At 42.8% G+C, this 19,320-nt stretch overlaps 1 protein-coding gene across 1 annotated transcript in view; it reads left to right on the forward strand.

Annotated features, from left to right (window-relative positions):
- The first annotated feature begins 25 nt into the window (after positions 1-25).
- The window catches only part of RNF43 (ring finger protein 43), a 57,826-nt gene continuing 38,531 nt past the window's right edge, over positions 26-19,320 (forward strand). The window contains exon 1 of the mRNA XM_009888878.1: positions 26-211. Within this exon, the coding sequence (XP_009887180.1) occupies positions 26-211 (186 nt within the window). The remainder of the gene's footprint in view (positions 212-19,320) is intronic.

Below are 19,320 nucleotides of genomic sequence, written 5' to 3' on the forward strand. Positions count from 1 at the left end.
GGATGTCCTCTGGCCTTGGCTGCTCATGGCGACCCTGCAGGCAGGACTGGGCCATACAGGGCTGGCGCTGGCGGCGGCGGTCGAGTCGGAGAGGGCGGCGGCGCAGAAAGCCATCATTCGGGTGATCCCCCTGAAAGTGGAACCCATCATACTGGAAGGGGAGTTTGCAAACGTTGCTGAGGTGACTCCAGCTGAAGGAAAACTGCTCCAGGTAAGAGTGGCTTTACTGTATCCCACTCCATCTGCCCATCCTGCTGCTCTGATGCTTTCCCCCCTTTTCTCTCCGTGCTGCTTCACCTCCCAGCGCGGCGCGTTTGGTTTTATTTCCCAACTGCAGGTTTATAGCCGCAGCAGTGAGGTGTTCTGCACGTGAGCTGTCCACCCGTGCGGTTTGTCGCTTTGTGTCCCTGCCCCCCGGCCCCGCGCGCCCTTTTGCGGCAGAAGGGATCGTGGAAACGGTTGATTCTTCATTCAGTCGCGATTTGTAGCAGTGCTTGTATCACTGATGAATTTTGGACGTGGTCGGTCGATCTTAGTTGATGTTATAAAGCTGAGTGTGTCAAGTCACATGTTGGGACGCTAAGCATCTGACAGAAACCATGAGTTTTATTGTTTCTGGGTGAAACCGATAAGGTTTTCTGCACGCTTCTGCTGATCGCTGGGGTTCTGTTACAGCTAAAATACACAGCCAGACTTCGCCCACCGCAATGCCTGGCCCTGCTAGTTGTTGTCGTGTGTATTGCCTGTACCTGAAAGTCGAATTTTACCCATACCGTGGGTGCTGTGGTGTCACCTCCGTGTATTTTTATAAGTGAAATTAATGCTGGTTTCTGACCTTTACTAAGGAGAGAGCATCCGAACATCTCTCCGTGAGGTGCAGATGCTGCTGAGAGGCAGAGCTGAGCTCCTCGGTGAACAGACCCATCTCCTGCAAGTGCGAAGTTTTGAGCTCAGTTTCTTGAGACCTGGCGTGTTCTCTCTCGTTTCTGTTGGTAATTTGCTTGGCAGTCGTGTGCTTTATTCTTGAAAACAAAAAAAATGACAAAATAGCCTGCATTAATATTAAATCTTAATTGTTGCATGGCTTTTTCCAGTCTTGACTTCCCAAACATGGTATGTTGTAATCTTAATTAAATTTGCAGCTTGGAAATTTAAATTAAAGTAATAAATTTCACACAGGCTTACAAGAAAAGCAATACAGTTGAGCCAGCTTTAGAACACGGTCACCTGCCTGCAAATGAAAATGGGTAATTTGCGACATTCACAAAGCCTGTTTTTCCACGCCTTTTGAACTACTCAGAACGAAAGTTGTGCTATAAAATTATATTACCGGGCTAAAAAAATATCTTAGACAAATGTACTCAAGGTCCTGTTCTGTCGTGAGGCAATGTCCAGGAAAGTCAATATTTATTCCTTACAAAAACTACAGTGGTGTTGCAACTGAGCACAAAGTAGAGAGTGTGGACGTTTTCGAAATGAGAAGATGATAACCTCTGTTGTGGGATGTGGGGATGTTTTTAACCAAATGCAGTCACACAGAGCGGGACTTTTGTATCGCCTGCCGCCGCGGCAGCACAAACGAGGCGTTTGGAATGCTGAGCCAGAAATAGTGTCAGATTTACAAGTGGACTTCAGCCTTTAAAAATCATCCTCAAAATGGAGAGGGTTGGGGAAACGCTAATCTAATCTGTGGAGTTTGTGTACACAGATACTGCCCCGCACTGTATATGTTTTTAGGCCTTGATTCCGCCACTGCGTGTGCGCAGGTGAGCGTTCCTATTGCCTATCCCACCCAATCCCCTGCGGAAAACCGTCCGGGTCTGGTTTTGGGTGGCGATGTAGGGATGGGGGGGTCAGGCTGTGCCTCCTGCAGCAGGATGTTTGCCTGGTGCCAGGCACTGTGCTCCGGGAAAGCTCAGTCAAGTGTACCTGTGACCTCCCGTGTGCGTCTTACGGTGTAGTTTCTAATTCTGCCACTACGTATCAAAACTCGGAATACAAAATGCCATTTAAAATTGTTTGGGTCCCGATCCTGCGGTGGCATCCTGCCTCTGGAAAAACGAAACGGGGAATGGAGCTGTAGCTGTTAAGGTGCAAAATAAGTAAGAAATTAAGGGGAGGTACTATTTTTAGTTCGCATTTATATAGTCGGATGTTAAATACACCTGAATGAGGCCTTATTGGGACATCTTGTCTTACGTGTGGTTGTCAACATCCCAATCTTGCAAAAACGCTAGGTCATGTGCTTATCTTTGATGTCACTGGAACTCTTCTTTAAATAAACTTCAGCCTGTGCACGTGTACCTGCACAATTGGTCCTTTATATGTAATTTAGGCACGTAACATGATTATCTTTACAGTTAATGAGTTAAGAAGTCTTAGTTTTTACACCCTTTGGGGATGGGTCTGCTTGGTTGTGTCAGACCCTGTAAGGTGCAGTCAGCCCTCCTGTCCATCGCCAGAGAACGCAAACCGCAGAGCTTCGCTTGGAAAAGAAGAGCGGATGGCCCAGTCCTGTTTCCAAAGCAATGCTCTCTTGGCTCAGGGGTATAGTGAGATTGCTTAAGGAGGAGTGGTGCCGAGGTAGCCCTATGTTCAAGTAAAGTTTTCTTTGACTTATAATTATCTTCATGGTGTTCTGGTCAATATATTTTTAGAAATACATTCATAATTTAATATAGAAAATCCTGCATGTAAGTGATGGCGCCTCACCAAATGTACTTCTACCAGACCGTTTTCTCGGCTGCATTTCTCCCTGCCATATTTTCTTGGATCATCTACAGAAATGGACTTTGATCATGGTGTGTTGCGTTCTTAGGAGCTAACTTTAAAAATATCTTCTTTACCAATAATAAAATAAACCCAGTGTTGAATTCCTCCTTGCACCCCTCGCCCTTGTGACCGCTTCTTCTGGGAAATCTCTGGATGTTCAGTTTTGCGGGTCCCTGACTGGTGTGGGGGGAGCAGGTCAGTGCTGGGCAGCCGCGTAGGACCTGCCTGCCATCCGCCCCTTTCAGTTTAACGCGGGCAGCATTACCGCTGGCACTCTGCACCGTGCAGTATGATGCAAAGGGAGAAGAATTTCTCAAGTAGGCAGAGCCACTTAAGACTTTATAGGTCAAAAAACCAACACCTTAGACTTCTTACAGAAATCATCTTCAGGCTTGTGCATAGCTCAAGCTTGTTCGGAGAGCACAGCTTGGACTGTTGCTTAACACGGGAGAAGTGGTGTTGTGAACTAGTTTGCAGTTTCCAAATGGCTGGAAGTCTAGATCTCTGTTGAGCTTACTGCTGTAGCCTGGACTCCCTCTGCAGAACGTCCCAGGGAAGTCGGAAAATGGCCCTTTATTAAAGATGGAAGAACCAAACCTTTCAGACACATACGTTGGAGAGAACATATTTGGATCTTCCTGATAACGAGCAATCCATGAGCAGCTAAGGATTCAACGTGCCCTCCGAACTGCAGTGCCCATAGCTGTTTGCAGGTCGACTCCCTTTAATGTGATCGCTAATGCGGTTTTTACAGCCTCTGCTTTTGATATTTTTGCTGATTTTTGAGGAATAAATCTTGGTTTCCTTCTTGCCTATGCCTCAGTCTCCACTTGATACTGGAGAGAGTTGATGGTGGTGGTTTGAAGATAGATAGGAAAACAAGGAACGTCTTGGAAAGAAAAGGAGAGAGCCACTGTAGAGACTTGACAGAAGGAGATTTAAGATTTTTCCAAATTGAATTAAAGCAGAATTCACATGCAAATCTACTTGTGGAATAAAAAAAACTTTTTATTTAAGAAACAGTTCAGCACATTATTTTTTTTTTTTAGTAAAGCATATTATGAGCATATATAGTTAAAACTGAGTATTAGTATCTTTTTATTTCAGTGTATTTAACCCCAATCTTGTATCCTAGGGAAAGGATGACACCATCAGTATGCGTGGTGTGGCTGGGGCTGTTACCGTCTCTAGTCCTGGGGCGAGGATTTCTGAAATAATGTTAAAAGTCCCAAGCAATGATATTTAAAAAGAGATAGACAAACTCAAACTACTGTATTTACTGTAGAGACGGCAAAGCAATCATCAATTGCCAATCGCTTTACATGTCTACATGGAGAAAAACCATGTAGATATGTAGAACAGTCCTCTTATTTAGCAGGCAAAAGTATGTAATCAGTTTTCCCAATGTGCATTATTTTATCGCAAGTCTCACAATACTTTGTTTCATGCCCGTATAATCTTAGCGGTTGCATAGTTAGGTGATTGTAGGAGAAAGTCAACTTTCACTTACCCGCTAAGCACATTGTTCTAACATACCACTGCAGGAAAAAACCTGGAGAACAGAGAACGTGCTCCCTAAAGGCTCAGAAACCCAAAAGCAAGGGTTATCTCTTTCCTCTCCCCCCAAAGAAATTAATTATTTAAAAACCATTATTTTTAAAGTCGACCTTCTATTTAAGGTGGAGTGAGTGAGAATTAGAGGAGGATCTTGAATCATAATTTTTTAGGTGGTGTGTACAAGTCAGAAGCTGAAAATCAAACATAGATATATTCAGAAAAGGAGCGTGGTGCGTGTTTGTAGCAGCAATGTTAACCCTGGAAATTGCCACAAGGAACCCAACGTGGTCATCCTGGAGACGGAGAGTGTTTCCAATGTTGTAATGCATAGAGCTATTGGAGAATTATAATCACCTACTTAACTGCTTATAGAGGGTTACGCTCCCAACCCATAAGAAAGTAAATATATTAGTAGTCTTCTATCCTACTAGCTCCTGGATCAACCAAAGGATGTTGAGTGCATAATGTTGACAGAGATCAAAGAAGTGGGAAAGTCTAACCAAATGATAATGGAGACTTAAATTACCTGTGAATAAACTGGTCAGATAGCACAATAAGAGTAAGTTCAAAGAAGCAATTTCTGCCTCTTGGAACAGCTAGTACTAGAGTACACAGAAAGATATTCTTGACTTAGTGTGAAGTAATGTGCCAGAACTGGCTCAAAAGCTGGCGATAATTGAACCACTTGTATTGATGGCAGCATAATAAAATTCGTTGCCCGAGTACCAAAAAGTGGAACTCTGACATTAACCTTTAGAAGGGGAACTTGCACTGAAGTCAAACAGTGAGACAAATGGCTCTTGCAGCTTAAAACAATTATCTTTACATGCGGCACAGATACCACTCAGGAAAGTAAAAGCACTTTTGGGAAACATATAAAGCATTGGGTCAAAAAGGCCATAGTAACCCAATTCAAGTGCATCAGCAGTGTTCAAGAAACCATTGGGGCCAAACAGAGCTTTTAAAAATTGGATGGAGAGCGTTAGTGTAGGATGGGCAGAGCGTGTAGTATAACCTGCGGTGTAGGTTAGTTCGGTGTTAGTGTTAGAATAGCATTTAAGGCTGTTGGGCCTAAGATGAGCCATGAAAATCCGGATGCAGAGGAGAGTCTCTCAGCCAGAGTTCGCTCTGGAAAAGTCCCAAACAGCTTAGAGGCTGTTTTTCAATGTCCACCCCTCTCTTGAGCACATGCAGAGGCTGAGCTGGAGCTTTGCATGGCGTGTCTTCTCCTTTCCCGGTCCAGAAAACGCGTGGTGAGAAACTGTTCTCTGTTTAAGAAGGAGTTTGAAGGGCTTTAAACCTAAATATTCCAGCTCCCCAGTGCACAATCTGGTGCTGGTCGGTGTCCCAGTAGAATTATTTATGACACACGTAGGCGTCGATGCGGGGATTTTCAGTACTAAAGAGGTCGCGGATCTGGAGGCCCAAGTAATTACGCGGGGCAGGCGTAAACAGGAGAAACAAACCCAACTGCAGCAGAGGAAAGATAGATGGTCAGAAGGCTAAATCAACAGGGCTGGAGTGAGCCACAGTCAACAGAGGGCTTCTGGCCACGCACACCCGTCCTGGAGTATATCCAAGGAGCAAGTGGACATTTCCCAAAGATAAGCTGGCAGAGGGGGAGAAGGGAAACGGGCCTCAGGCGTTCCTGTTGGCTGTAGTCAGGCTGGATTTGGGGGAGAAACAGTTCTGAACCCTTAGAGAAATTACATTTTGCTCCGTGCCTCCATAAGACTAAAGGTTTGGTAGGCGTTTTCTACAGGTTATGGAAGGTTATTCTGAACTGCATGTGAAGTCATTATTTTGAAATGAAAACTTTCAGAATTGTCAAAGTACTACAAATGTCACGAACTTTGTATGATCAAAGAGAACTCTATCGTATTAGACTTCATTTTGGACAAAAATTAATGTGCATTTTTATGTATTATATCTCTGCATTTTTCTGTGCATAGAACTCTCAAACATGCCTAAAAGTTTTCTGTGGACTTTCCCCAAAAGTCTTACTTAGTCTGAAAACACGCAAGTTTTAACCTAAGAGAAAAAAAAGTAACAAATAAGCGCAATGGCAAATGTGCAGTGTAGTTTGATCTTCAGGTCTGTCTGTCTCCAGTGTCATAAAATTCTGTGTTGCGGGGGATGCCAAGAGTCCAGTATATGAAATTTCGGTTCATAAACAAAGCAGAGTTGTACACCAAACCTCAGTACAGGGGTGTATAGTGCACTCGAGCAGTGCATATTCATATTTTATCACATTTTCGAGCTTCCCTCCATTCTAGGTCTTGAGATACAAACAGGAGGACAGGGTATAACGTAGGCGTAAGTGGCACGGGCGGTCACGGTGGTCTCTTCTGTCTTTTGAGTTCTGTGATTTTTTTTATTGATTTTATTTTAATATCCCCTTATTTCACCGCCTGTAAAGAACAGGAAGTGTCGTTCTGCCTTTCGTTCACCCATAACACTTTCAGTCTGCATTAAGGAATCGTAATCACATCTCATGCTTCGCAGCTTCGGGCTTGCTGCCAGCACGGGTCAGGCGGGAGTTGGCCAAGAGTTGTCTTGGGACCTTTTCACCTTTTTTTTTTTTTTTTTTTGAGCATCAGGGATGATTAGCCTTACCTCGAAACAAGGCACTAAAACACACAGGTCAGTGTTCAAAGGTAGTAGAGAGAATATTGTTTTGAATGCGCTTAGACTGTATGGGTTCTTCCCATGCACAAGATGGAACAGATTGCCAGATTTAAGTGGAAGACTCTCTTCCCCCCTGCAGCCACCCTGTTCAAATTATCTGAAATTTTGGGTGTGTATCCTCTTCCTCTGCAGCTTGAGACATGAATCATCTGCCTAGATCAACGGATGGATTCTCACCTTGGCACTTCCCTGACCCTAAAGGGGCTACTTAAGGGCATTAGTGGCCCTTTGATCTCTCCTTTGTTCTCCGTCTCAGTAACTTGGTCTCCAGTGATCAAATGGGTTAATCTAATGCGTATTACTGTGTGCAGTATCAGGGTAGTGGCAGAGATGTAATGGATTGTCATGTACAGAAATTCTGACTGAGTAGTTGAATTAACTCCTCTGGCCATAAACTCTATAAAACAAATTGTAAGTTTTCTACCAAGTCCAGTTATGACATGTTAATTTTGAACATAAGTGAAGCAGTTTGGGGATTGAATTTGCTATTGTTTAGACAAAAGGTGTGTGAATTCTAGATCAAAATTACATGAAAGAATAGAGTTTAGACTTTCTACTTCTGAAGCGCTTTAGCAGCTGTTGTTCTGTGGGGTCTTTGTTGGGCTGGGTGGGTTTGCTCAAGACTGCTGGCGCGTCGCTGCAGAAGGGATATGATACGTACACTGCAGAAATGTGGAGGGAAAGACATTGGGGTTGAATTGGACCCAGATACGAAAAATGAACAGCACTCCTGTCCCATTACAGACCTGAAGTGGTTTCCCTTATAAAGGCCAAAATGCCCAGTAATGGAGCAGGGCAGGTGCAGTGTTTTCCAGTCGGAAACAGGATTTGGGGCGACTGCCACCTGGAAGAGCAGAAGAGACAACTTGAGGAGATCTAGGTGGGGAATGGAGAGCATTGGTTCTTTCACTAGTTGAATTTTGTGCAGGATTCTGCACAAAAATGTTGCTTCTGGATTGTTTAGTTATAGGGAACATCTCTAAGGACATGAAAGTCAAATAACAAAGAGCGCATTGCTACGAGTCCTGTAACTTCCTGGAGGTCAGTTTGAATCAGAGGTTAACACTGAGCATGTTAATCTCTTTAGACCACCATCCAGTGCAGAAATACAACTTCAGAAGCCCTATGTTGACTACATTTTGAAGTGATAGGAGAGCTGACGTATGTATATCTGTTACCACTTCAGTCTTGAATCATGTCACTTGCAAATTTATCTTCCTAACTTCTATTTACTAAGGCAGTTTTACGCCAAACCTCACAAAGACCCTGAAGAGAGAAGACAGAGTTCCCCCTCTTCCATTTGTGCTGTACCTCGGTTATTCCTTTGTTCCATAAATGTCGTATTTGAATGGTAGTCCTCACTCACAGCCATGCTGTGGGTGCACATGTGTCCCTGAATGTCACTGCCAGAGGCTTCTCTCCAAACATTTCCCTAGGGCCACAAAATTTTCTCTGTCCTCCCCATTACCCTCCATTTCATCTGGTCTCATGTAAGACGCCTCAGGTCGTAGAGTTCCACTCAGCTATTTTTTGTACTCATCTACTCTCCGAAGTTTCTTTCTTTTTTATCTTTTATCATTTACATCTTCCTTTTTGCTCAGAACAGTGTTTATTCTTGTTATTTTTCTGTATGTGGTCTTTTTGATCACTACTGGTGCACAGAAGGGTTTAGGCTGTTGCCTGGCATCCTTTGCCTCCAACACTTTGCTCTCCTCTGTTCTTCTCTATGATCATCTGGTCTTTCCGTGATCTCCTTTGGAATACCGCTGACCTCCGTTTCATCTCTCAAGAGGAAGATGACTGTACCAAAAGCTGTTGTTTGTAAGCTTTGTACAAACTACCTATTTCCATGAGAGATGCAGATATCTGAATTAAGTTATGGACGAGCCCCATGGACTTGTACAACGTGCAGCTCCTACAAGCCCTATGTCAAAATAATTTTTGGTTCTTGGTTGAGAAATCATTGCATGCCATTTCTGACAGTTGCACCTCCGTGTGGCCTGAGTTAGTGCCAGCCCATGTCTTCATGCTCCATCGCCGCTTCATCTTTTATGGTTGCTTTCTCCGTAAAACAAAGACTGGGGAATGCCTGTGGGACAGGTCCCTGCTGAGCCTTCCCTCAGCAAAGGCTTTTAGGGAAACTAAGACACGGAATAAGAAGGAGGCCCTTGGATAAACAGGGATTGGAAGATAAGAAGTAGATGGTAGGAATAACTGGCAGATTTTCACAGGGGAAGAAGCTGATGTAGTTCTGTAGGCGCGTGTGCTGGTAGCAATGCTGTCCTCTGTGTTGATTAAGCACAAACTGAGTGCTTGGTGATGTCTTAGAGCTTTCCAATACCTCAACTAATTTGAAGTAATGAAGACAAGAATTAACTATGAAGCATTGCAGAAGAACCTTGTGAGACTAAATAGTGTAGAGAGATGCATGTGGAAAATCAGTAATTTCTTTACGTTAAGGTGATGGGCTCTGTATTGTCTGTTACCACTTAGAAACAGTATCTTGTGACTATAATAGATTGTTCTGTGCAAGTGTCAGCTTAGTACTTGGTGGTTGTGATGAAGACAGAGAACATTAGGAATGAAAAAAAGAGAGAATAAAAGAGAGAACATCTTTAAGCACTTGTAGAAATCCAGGATACAGCCACGTGTTGAATGCTGTATGAAGTTCTGTTCTCCAGACCTCTAAAAAAGATGTAGCAGTATTGGAAGAGGTTTGGAGAAGAACAGGAGGATAAGAAAAAGTATAAGATGTATTTTATACAAAAAGCAACTAACTGGACTAGTACCCTTCTGGCTGGAAAAGAGGCAGCCAAAGGGCGATATGAAGAAGATCTTCAGAGTCATGAGTAGGGACTGACTGTTAGTCTCTTTCAATATGATAATAATGGGGCATCACATGAAGCTACCAGGACCCCGGTTCAAAAGGAAGTGCTCTTCATACACTGTACAATTCCTTACTGCAGGAAGTGCTATGGATGCTAAAAATTTACAGGGGTTCAAAAAACACTGGAACTAGTGAATGGAAGAAGACTCCATTGATGGCTATTAAATAACTAGTCCCAGTTTTGCCTCGGGAAGTCTATAAAGTGCAGCTTGTTGGAAGCTTGGAGTGTGTCGTGGGGAGAAGCCCTACATGCTTGTCCCATTCTTACTTTTCCTTCAGAAATCCAGTGTTGGCAACTGTCAAAGCAAAGATCATGGGCCAGACGGACCTTTGGTCCGAATCCACACTGCTGTTCTTGTATTCTCACCTCACAGAACACCTTTTCAGCCATTAGGGCCTCCAGTTTCAGCACCAGCCCTTTCAGTCCACCTCAGCTCTGTTTGGGCAAGTGTCTGTGGAAAAAATGCGCTAAGTACATCCTTCACCATTCGTTACTGACTTTGAGCTCAGCTATTCATTCACTTAGAAGGCACTGTACAGTTCCTTGGGATCCATTATCGCAAATCTCCTCAGCACGTAGCTCTCAACCGGTGCTGTTAACCAGCGTTTGATGCTCCTGACACTTGGGCCTTCATATCTTCCTGCATGTACCGTTTTTATCCCTCGTCACCCTCAATCTGCATAATCCCGTCAACTGTGCTCTATCAATGGGATAATAACCATTATAGTTTAGTCATGTATGCTCCCTGCCTTTGTCTGTTCTTCAGTGCAATAGTACTGAAATACAATGAAATATCAACCCAAATCTCCCTATAGATTCTTCTCTTTCAGAGCAACACCTGCTCCTCAGAATGGCTAACGCGACTCTGTTCTGACTCTACTTGTCCATCTTCCTATCCATGTGAAAATTCTTGGTTGAAAGCCTTCACTACTTATTCTCATCTTTTGTAGTTTCAAAGCTACATTTGGCCTCTTCATGATGGTCATCCTACATTTGTGCCCCTTTGGAGCCTATCTCCCTGTCTGGCAGGCATACCAAGATGACTTCAAGATTTCTCAGGATCTTGTTTAAAAGAAACCAACACCCTCTTTTTTTTTTCTTTTTTTGAGTGTTCTGCACTTTTCAGTGCAGAATGGACAACCATTATCCTTCTGTATTATGCTACCCCAGCTTGGATACTTCAGTTTTGGCAAAGTTCAGAGTTTGTGCAACCAACTTCTAGCAGGGTGGCTAAGTAATATTTCTTGAATTATTTTATTCCATTTTATGTATTTGCTGCATGTTCTCCACCTGTGATTAGATTAGGTGCTCAATTGAGTATATTTCTCCTAATATTGGGATGACATTGTCCTAACTCTAAATAGCTTTCAGGAATAGCAAGAATTGTTCTGTAGGCAATACTGGGTGTTTCCCTTGTGACTCCTGACTTGGTACATCTAGTGTGCCTGTAGAGGTCCAGGCTTCCTGAAGAGGTAACTGTCTTTATGGAAGACTTTCTTCAAGGGTGCAGACTGATAGGATGCACCATGTCTTTAACACACAGGAGAACTCGTGTTCTTTAGGAATCCTATCTTTGGTACTGGCAGAAAGACGCCACTATCGAGTGCATTCATCAGGAGTATCATTCCTCTCCAACAGCATTAGTCAATGCTGAATTCTAGAACCTGTGACAAGACTACTATCAGTTCTGTATATCTAAACTTTGAGTGCACCTTGCAACATCTCGCTCTTGTGCACCAGATCTCAGGATATAACCAAAGGATCTAACTCCTTCCACCTCTTTCTGCCGTTTGTGTCCTCCTCTCTTCTTCTATTTTTGGGCACTGTCTAGGACCCCAGCTGGGGCCAACTCAGTGCCCACTCAGTGCTAGAGAGCAAGAACGAGATGAATACTATTCGATTTTGCAGCTTCCTGACCTTTTCAAGGACCTCTGTCACAAGATAGTGTTGTGGCAGCAGACTGCTTACTAGCACTGGATGTATTCATCCTTCCTCACGTTCCCAACGTGTTGTGTGTATTGTAGGCAACAGAGACTTCATCTTTGATACCTACCAGAGTGTTTGGGTAGAGTACACGCTCTTGGGAGTTAAGCTTCTCTTTGTAATAACTGTATCTCAGTAACAGTCAGATATTGCTGTGGTTGAAATAAGAGCCCCTCTACATATTAGAGAATATATATCTTTTTACAGGTCTGTTGGCATACATACCTCCCTCCTTGTCTAGGGAGGGAATCATGGTAACCTGCGAACATCAGGTATTTGGTCACCAAGAAGACCTGTTGATGTGTTAAGTCAAAAATAGTTTCATGTCCTTGCCAGCCATACCATTTGCATTTTAAAGTCTTCATGTTCAGGTAATGTCGAACAAGATATTCTGAGATCCCGTCCTTTCTGTCGGAAACTGTGGAGCCAGGGAATCCAGTGGGCCTGGTGGGAACCCAGCACAGGAAATGCTGATCTGTCAGTGGTAGAGAGCCGTTTTAGCTGACAGGCTACAAATGAGAAATGTGGTATAGCATCCAAAGGGACAGTTTGCAGAAGCTGGGGGGTTTGCAAAGTGGACTTCTTGTCCTCAGGTGCCAACAAGTACTGGCTCTGTTGCCTATGGGCCGCTCTGTTTCTTGGATTCCTGGTAAACACATTCTTTATTCTGTAGTCTGAAGGACTCACTGATACCTGTCTAACCCTTCTTCCCCCAAAAGCCAACTGCAAGATAAGGCAATACAGATTAGTGGTGATCCTGCGGACTTTGGTCTGACTGGGACAGGCTGAGGAAACGCTAAAGCCAGAGTTACCAGAGAAGCTTGCCCATCTTCCTAGACTGCCTCACACAGAAATCAAGACATTTGTTCCAGTCCGTGCTCTGAACTCCTACCTCTAGATTTTAGTAATAGATAATGGTTATTAGAAGAAGTTTCTCTTATCTTAGACCTTTCATCCCTACATAGACCTGTGTTTCAGTGATTCTGGATTGCTCAGTGGGACTAACGAGCAGTAATGTACAGATTACATCAGTGCAGATACCTGAGCAACTATTTCTGTCCATCTGAGGGATTTACAATTTTCTTTGACCCTACGGTCCTAAAATTCTATATGGAGCTTTGGTAAAAGAGTGGTGACCTCTATCCCAGCATGGGATCTTAAGCAGGGGCTCACCATTCAGACAGCGTGATAACATGAGCCTGTGGCAGCTTCTTCATTATTCTAACCTAACGTGACTATCCTGATGGCAAGAAGTTCTGCCAGAGGGCGAGAAAGACCCACCGCTAAATATCTAACATCCAGGGTCTTTATTCCCCCTTCCCAGATAAGGTTTCTTATATGCTTTCTTGAGGTCATATCTAAGTTTCACTGGAGCCAGAAAATAGCCCTTTTTTCCCCCCAGCAAACCCCAGACCTTCATGGATGAAGTGGTATGTCTCCTCAGACATTTGATGTCAAGCAGACCATCTCCTTCCTGTCTGCACAGAACCAAACCCGTCAGGTGGCCTCTGATCATTTGTATCATGAACTGGGAGATAAAGAGGTGCAGTGATACTGGTAATTGCATAACATACTGTATCAGGAGATGTTGTGATAAGTGTCTGCCTAAGTGTTCGTGCCTCTGGCCATCAGTAAATTCCATTAAAGGTCAAGTTGTACAATAGCCTCTCCAGATGATGTCTCCATTCTTGATGTCTGCAGAGCTGGCATGTGGAGTTCCATTAAACTCTGTACCATTGCAGGTGCTTCCAGGAATGATGCCAAATTAGGCAGATTGTGGTTTGCCGACTGCTCTAAAATGCTTGAGACACCCCTCCCTGCTTACTTGTGGGGAGAGACGGAGAGGGAATTCCTGCTTGGAGTTACTCACCTTCTGAATATGTATGTGGATTGTCGTTTGAAGAAGAAAAGAAGATAACATGATAGTAATTGAGCTGTTTTGAGATGTATGGAACAAATCTACATTAACTGCTCTCTCTACTTCCATGAAAGTCTTGTGGTTGGGATATTGTAGGCCCACAGTGAAGAGTATAGCCATGCTTACTGTTCTGAGCATATGCGTATCCACAAAGTGCATCTCAAAGAACACTGCTTAATGGCGCTAAACTTTTTTCCTTCTTCTCCAGCAGTAATCTGGCCCTTGTGCCATGACTTACGAAGTGAGGGAAAAAAAGGTGAAATGAAACCAGCAGTATTTATGGGTGGACATACTGCTTTGAGTAAACAAGATGAATGCCGGTATTGAGAAGCCTGATGTTTCCATGAAGGCAAACTCCCTTATGTTTATTTAATTCTGTTGACCATGTTAAGAACTTTGAGAGATTTTTAATAGCTTATAAACTCTGGTTAAGCATCTCTATGAACATGGGTTTAAGTAGATGGGCTGAAGAAACTGTAGATGCTTTGTGAATATTCCTATACTTCTCTGAAGTTTATGTAGGACTTGAAAAGTCCTGTAGAACCCAGGTGAAAGCCACTGACACTTAAGACTTTTTGGGGTTTTGGGGGAATGTGTTTATATTATCATGGATTTGAAGGAGATTTAGGAAGATTTTGTGTTGAATTGTAGCTTGTCTGTGTCCTGGTGGAGAGGTCACATTATCTGGAGAGGTTAGTGAGAGTCTGGCTGCCTCTTGGCCGTGCAAACCAGTCTGTAGTTTGGGCATATGTTAAGGATTTCCTTTGATCCAGTATGGCGATTCCCGTGATCTTCAACCTCCTTAGTCTAAATTGTACTCAGTGGATCACATTTGACCTTTTGACCATGATATCAGACTGGCAGCATCTGTTCATTTGTTATTTCATCATGATACTGTCCTTTCATCGACCTTTGGTTGTTTTCAGAATCTGTGTCATTTTGTCTATGACTGCTACAATGACAAAGATTGCAATACAGAAAGCATACAGTTTTTAAACCAAAAATGTCATCTAGTAGGAAAAAGGATAGCTTTTTGAATTGGTTGAGTCCAGTGCTGATTTCTGCACATAAGACATCCGTGAGCACTGGCGGAAGGGGAGAACTTTGAGTTTGAAAGTAATTTCTCTGTCATCTTTAAATTTTGATATTCAGTTGTGTTTTGCCAGAGTTTAGATTAACTTCAGGAATTCAACTGTCTTTCAGATATATTTACAGGGAAAATTTATCTGTCATTCCCACTGAGGCTGCACCTGTAAGGTGATATCCTTGGGTTTCTCTTAGTTTCACTGTTTTGTTTTGCATTGTTTTCCACCATGTTTTAATAAGATAAGCATCTCTCAGTGTATTTCCCCTTTATTTCAGTAATTGCCTTCTCTAGTGACCGATTTCCTGTGCTCTTGTATTCACATACTACAAGATCTCAATGTAGCGCCCACATACACCGGTGCATAGAGCCCTCACTCAATCACACTATCATCTCAGGTAATTCATTAAAAGCTCCTCAGAGCACCAAATGGAAAAAAAAGCCCTAATTTCTCTGAACTCACTCCCCAAAGACACAACCTGTGTAAACAGAGATGCTTACCAGATGCCTGGAAATTTGACATCATCAAACACTGAGGTGGGAATTGAGTTTCTTTCAGGTTTTCAAAGGCCTTTCACTGCAATCATTTAGCCCCCGAAAATTCGATCCAGGTGTTATAAGCTCAGTGTTTGCCACTGTTCTGACTTGCTGCAGAGCAACATAGAAAAAGAAATAGATTTATGTATATTTAAGATTCAAACCATAAAGGAATTTATGAGTAAAACGCAATAAATGAAGTTCTACATTAGGTAAACTAGGAAACAATTTTGTCTCCTGAAGACAGATGTGAGATGCGTTCTTCAAATGAGCTGAGGAAGTATTCAGCGATATTCTGAATCCTCAGAGCTCACTGTAGTGATCTTGCCTGATAAAAAAAATACCTAGATAACCGCGATGCAATCTCATTGAGAAGCGAAGAGATGTCTACCTTGTAGCAACATAAGCATGCGATGTACTTTTGCCTGTTATCGACTGGAGGTTCAGGATCAAATGAGAAACCGAGGTTGTAAATTCGGATAACTGAACAAAAGTCAAGTTGATAATGATTTTTCTCTTTCTTCTTATTGCTTGGTAATCCTGTTTCAGTCTTACTCGGGCAGTGTTCGGTCAATGTTTACATAGGCATCATACCGTGTGGAGCCAAGCAAATACAGATGAGTGTATTGCATCTTCACTCTTCAGAGTTGTCCAGCGGCCTCGCAGCATGCCGAGAAGGGAGGTGAACAGGGATGACCTTAAGTAGTCTGAGGACAGCAGGAGAGCGACTGTGCTGCACCTCTCCTAGGGCCTCCCAGAGAGATACCAGCGATAACCCCAGCCCTGCTAAACTGCGTGATCGGTTTAATTATTTGACATCAAAGCCTGGAGCCAGATTTAAAGGAAGTATGAAAGCCTGAGTCAAGAGTTTAGTTCTGTGTAGGTTATTCTATGTCGTTTATTACTGTGTTAGATTATGTTGAACCTCTTCCATCAGCACACTGAGCAGCATGAGTACCTACGTTCATTAAGTGCTTGTTTTGCCATCATCTCCTTCGGGTCAGGATTTTTCTGTAGAAGAGTGACTTGCTTTGCTGGTTTTAGAAGAACAGTTTTCTTACATTTATTGGAGAACACGAAGTCAAAGGTGTCTTTACCTAGAAGTGAAAAATAAAATTTACAGTGATGCTTATTTCTCCAGGGAATCCAGTCCGTACTGTTAGACTTGGTCCGTCCAAAAGGTTGTCTTCTGTGCAGATGAGTTTTACCCCTTTATTGGAAAGTCACTGGAAAAGACTGGGACTTCTTGTGGTCAACTGATATAATACAGCATAGGCGTCTATCACAGGGCCAATGAACCATGTATTCTAAGGGCACGGTGGGTTTTGGGTTTGTCTCTGAAGGGAGGTGAGGCGGCTAGCTCAGCAGTACGTGGGCTACATGCATAGGTAGACATGGTGCATGCTTGAAGTTAGGAGAAAAAGCCCAGTAGGAGAAAAAGATCAAGGTGGGTATATCCTCCGAGTCCCAGCAGTTGGGGGCTCTGGGGGCACCCGAGATGGAACTGACAGACGGGACACTCAGACTGTTGGCTGGGATGGATCTTGCCCACGTGGCTTTCTGGATCTTTGATACCTCCACTTCATCTTTCATCAGGGAGCGCAACTCTGGGCCTGTGAAAAGAATTATTTTTGTTGACTTTAAACTTTTTACTTGGCAGTGGTTTGAGGTGCCCCCTTCATCCTTGCATTATAAAGAATAGTGACCAATTATTCTATATTTGGGTTTTTTTACAGTTTTCACAATTTTACAGGACTCTGTACTTTTCTGGGTGGCGCATCCTAGCCTCTTCTTACACACAAGCCATTCCACACCTTGTTGCTACCTGGCTACTTTTGCTACCGGTGTCCTTTTGGATATTTTTTTTCATTTTGAGATAGGGTGACCAGTACCAAACACACTGTTCGGCTGTAAGTGTACCACAGACGATATTTCCCGGTCCTCTCTCCCTGTACGTTCCTAACTTGGTTTGCTTTTGTGCATAGTGCAGAAATAGATATATATAAAGATATATACAGTGCACACAAATAATGTGATATTTTCAGAAAATGTTCTAGGACGATTCCAGGATCTTCTCCGAGTTTAATTAGCTATTTTAAAGCCTGTCCTTTTGTCCTTACAGTTTGAACACTTGTTTCCCAGGCTCATCCCTTTGCACTCACCAATACTGAATTTCACCTGCATTTTAGCCCATAGCCATTCAAGCTGCAGTTCCGTTTACAACTGATCCCAGCTGAGTGCTCCTTGCTGCTGAGAGGAAGAAAACTTGCTCTTCTCTCTTTTTTCCCCTAATTACTGCTCTCCCCCACCCCTGCTTTCCATGTCATAACTCATCCTTCCCTTGCTGTGGCTCCAATGCTCATGAGACCCTTTCCCAAACCTGTCCAACTCATTAAAACTGCAGAAAATGTTCAAGTTTATTTGCTAGGTTTGTTTTCGGATGTTTTCATAAGCCGAGTGAGCTCATGGAGAAGTCAAGGACGGGGTGAGCAGTGGGGAACTTGTGGCCAGGAGCATGGGAAGAGGGGGGAGCTGTTGGCATCCTGACACTCGTTAAACCGTACACCGGGTACCCTGAGGTCCTTCATGCAAGCCTTCACAATCAGCCTGAGATTGGATAATTCCAAAAAATATTGGTTCATCTGCAAATTTTGTCACCTCATTAATTTACCCTTTCCCAAGTAATTTATGAACGCGCTGAAACGCTCTGCATGGGAACTTCCTGACTTCCTCTGTAGTGAACCATGATGCAAACAATTCATTTAGCTTTTTTGCAAATGTTTTTTGAGTGCATCTTTCATTCCCTATGTTATTTGTTAGCCACAGAAACTCACTAATAGGCTTCCTGCTTCTGATGTGTTGAAAAAGGCTTTATTGTTTGTATGTAAGCCCCTAGCATGTTTTTCTCTTTTGACCGGTCGCCCTAACTTGCCAGGATTACAGTCTTTTCTGCTGTCATCATTTGGATGCAAGTTCCACTTTTCAAAGGTTGCTTTTTCCTTCTGGTATTCTCCTTTTCTTTATTGTTCACTGTTGGGCTTTTGGGGTCGTTTGCTTGATGGCATAGGTTTACTCTGAGCCTCTAGCAGGAGATCTCTACACAATTTCTGTATCACCCAGAAACATTTTACCTGCTCATTTGCCTTCTAAAATGTTTTCCTAACTACGTTCCGTATTAAAATTTTTTAATGATTTGAGGAGTGTTATTCATTTATTTCCTTATTTTTATTTTTATTTTCCTTTCCTACGAATAGGGGAATTTGAATATATGATGGTCACTATTACAGAAATAATCTGTCTTCAGCCAAAGATCCCATGTACTGTGCAGGATTGCATCTACTTTGGAGGTTTCTCCAAATTGCTCCATAAAGAAGTCAATAAAGATATGTAAAGCTGTCTTTTGCTCAGACCTCAATACAACGTTGGCCCAGCCTGTATGGTGATGGTTGAAGTCACCCATTACTGCTGCGCTTTGCCACTTCTGTGACCTTCCTGGTCTCTGGCATCACCATGGATAGGTGGTCGGTTGGTAGCTTTAATACTTTTTTTTTTCCGTACAGGCATAGAATTTCAACCTACAGATCTTTGGAACTCTTTCATACGGTTAAATATATATTAGTGCTGTCTACTGTAGTATTCCCGTATCGCTATTGCTACAGCATCCTTCGGATTAACTTCCTTACCTTGAATTTCCCAGGTGCTTATGAAATGAATATTCTCATTTAAAAGTGGGCATTTTGCTTTACCCATCTTCAGGCTTGGATTTTGTGTTTGCAAGATAAATAGATATTTATATATATACACATACAGATGTATATATCTGCATATATATCTATATAAATATACACACACATGTACATATATATATACACGTAAGATATACATTTATATGT

Source organism: Charadrius vociferus, unplaced genomic scaffold (assembly GCF_000708025.1).
Source record: "Charadrius vociferus isolate BGI_N301 unplaced genomic scaffold, ASM70802v2 scaffold636, whole genome shotgun sequence".
NCBI lineage: Eukaryota > Metazoa > Chordata > Aves > Charadriiformes > Charadriidae > Charadrius > Charadrius vociferus.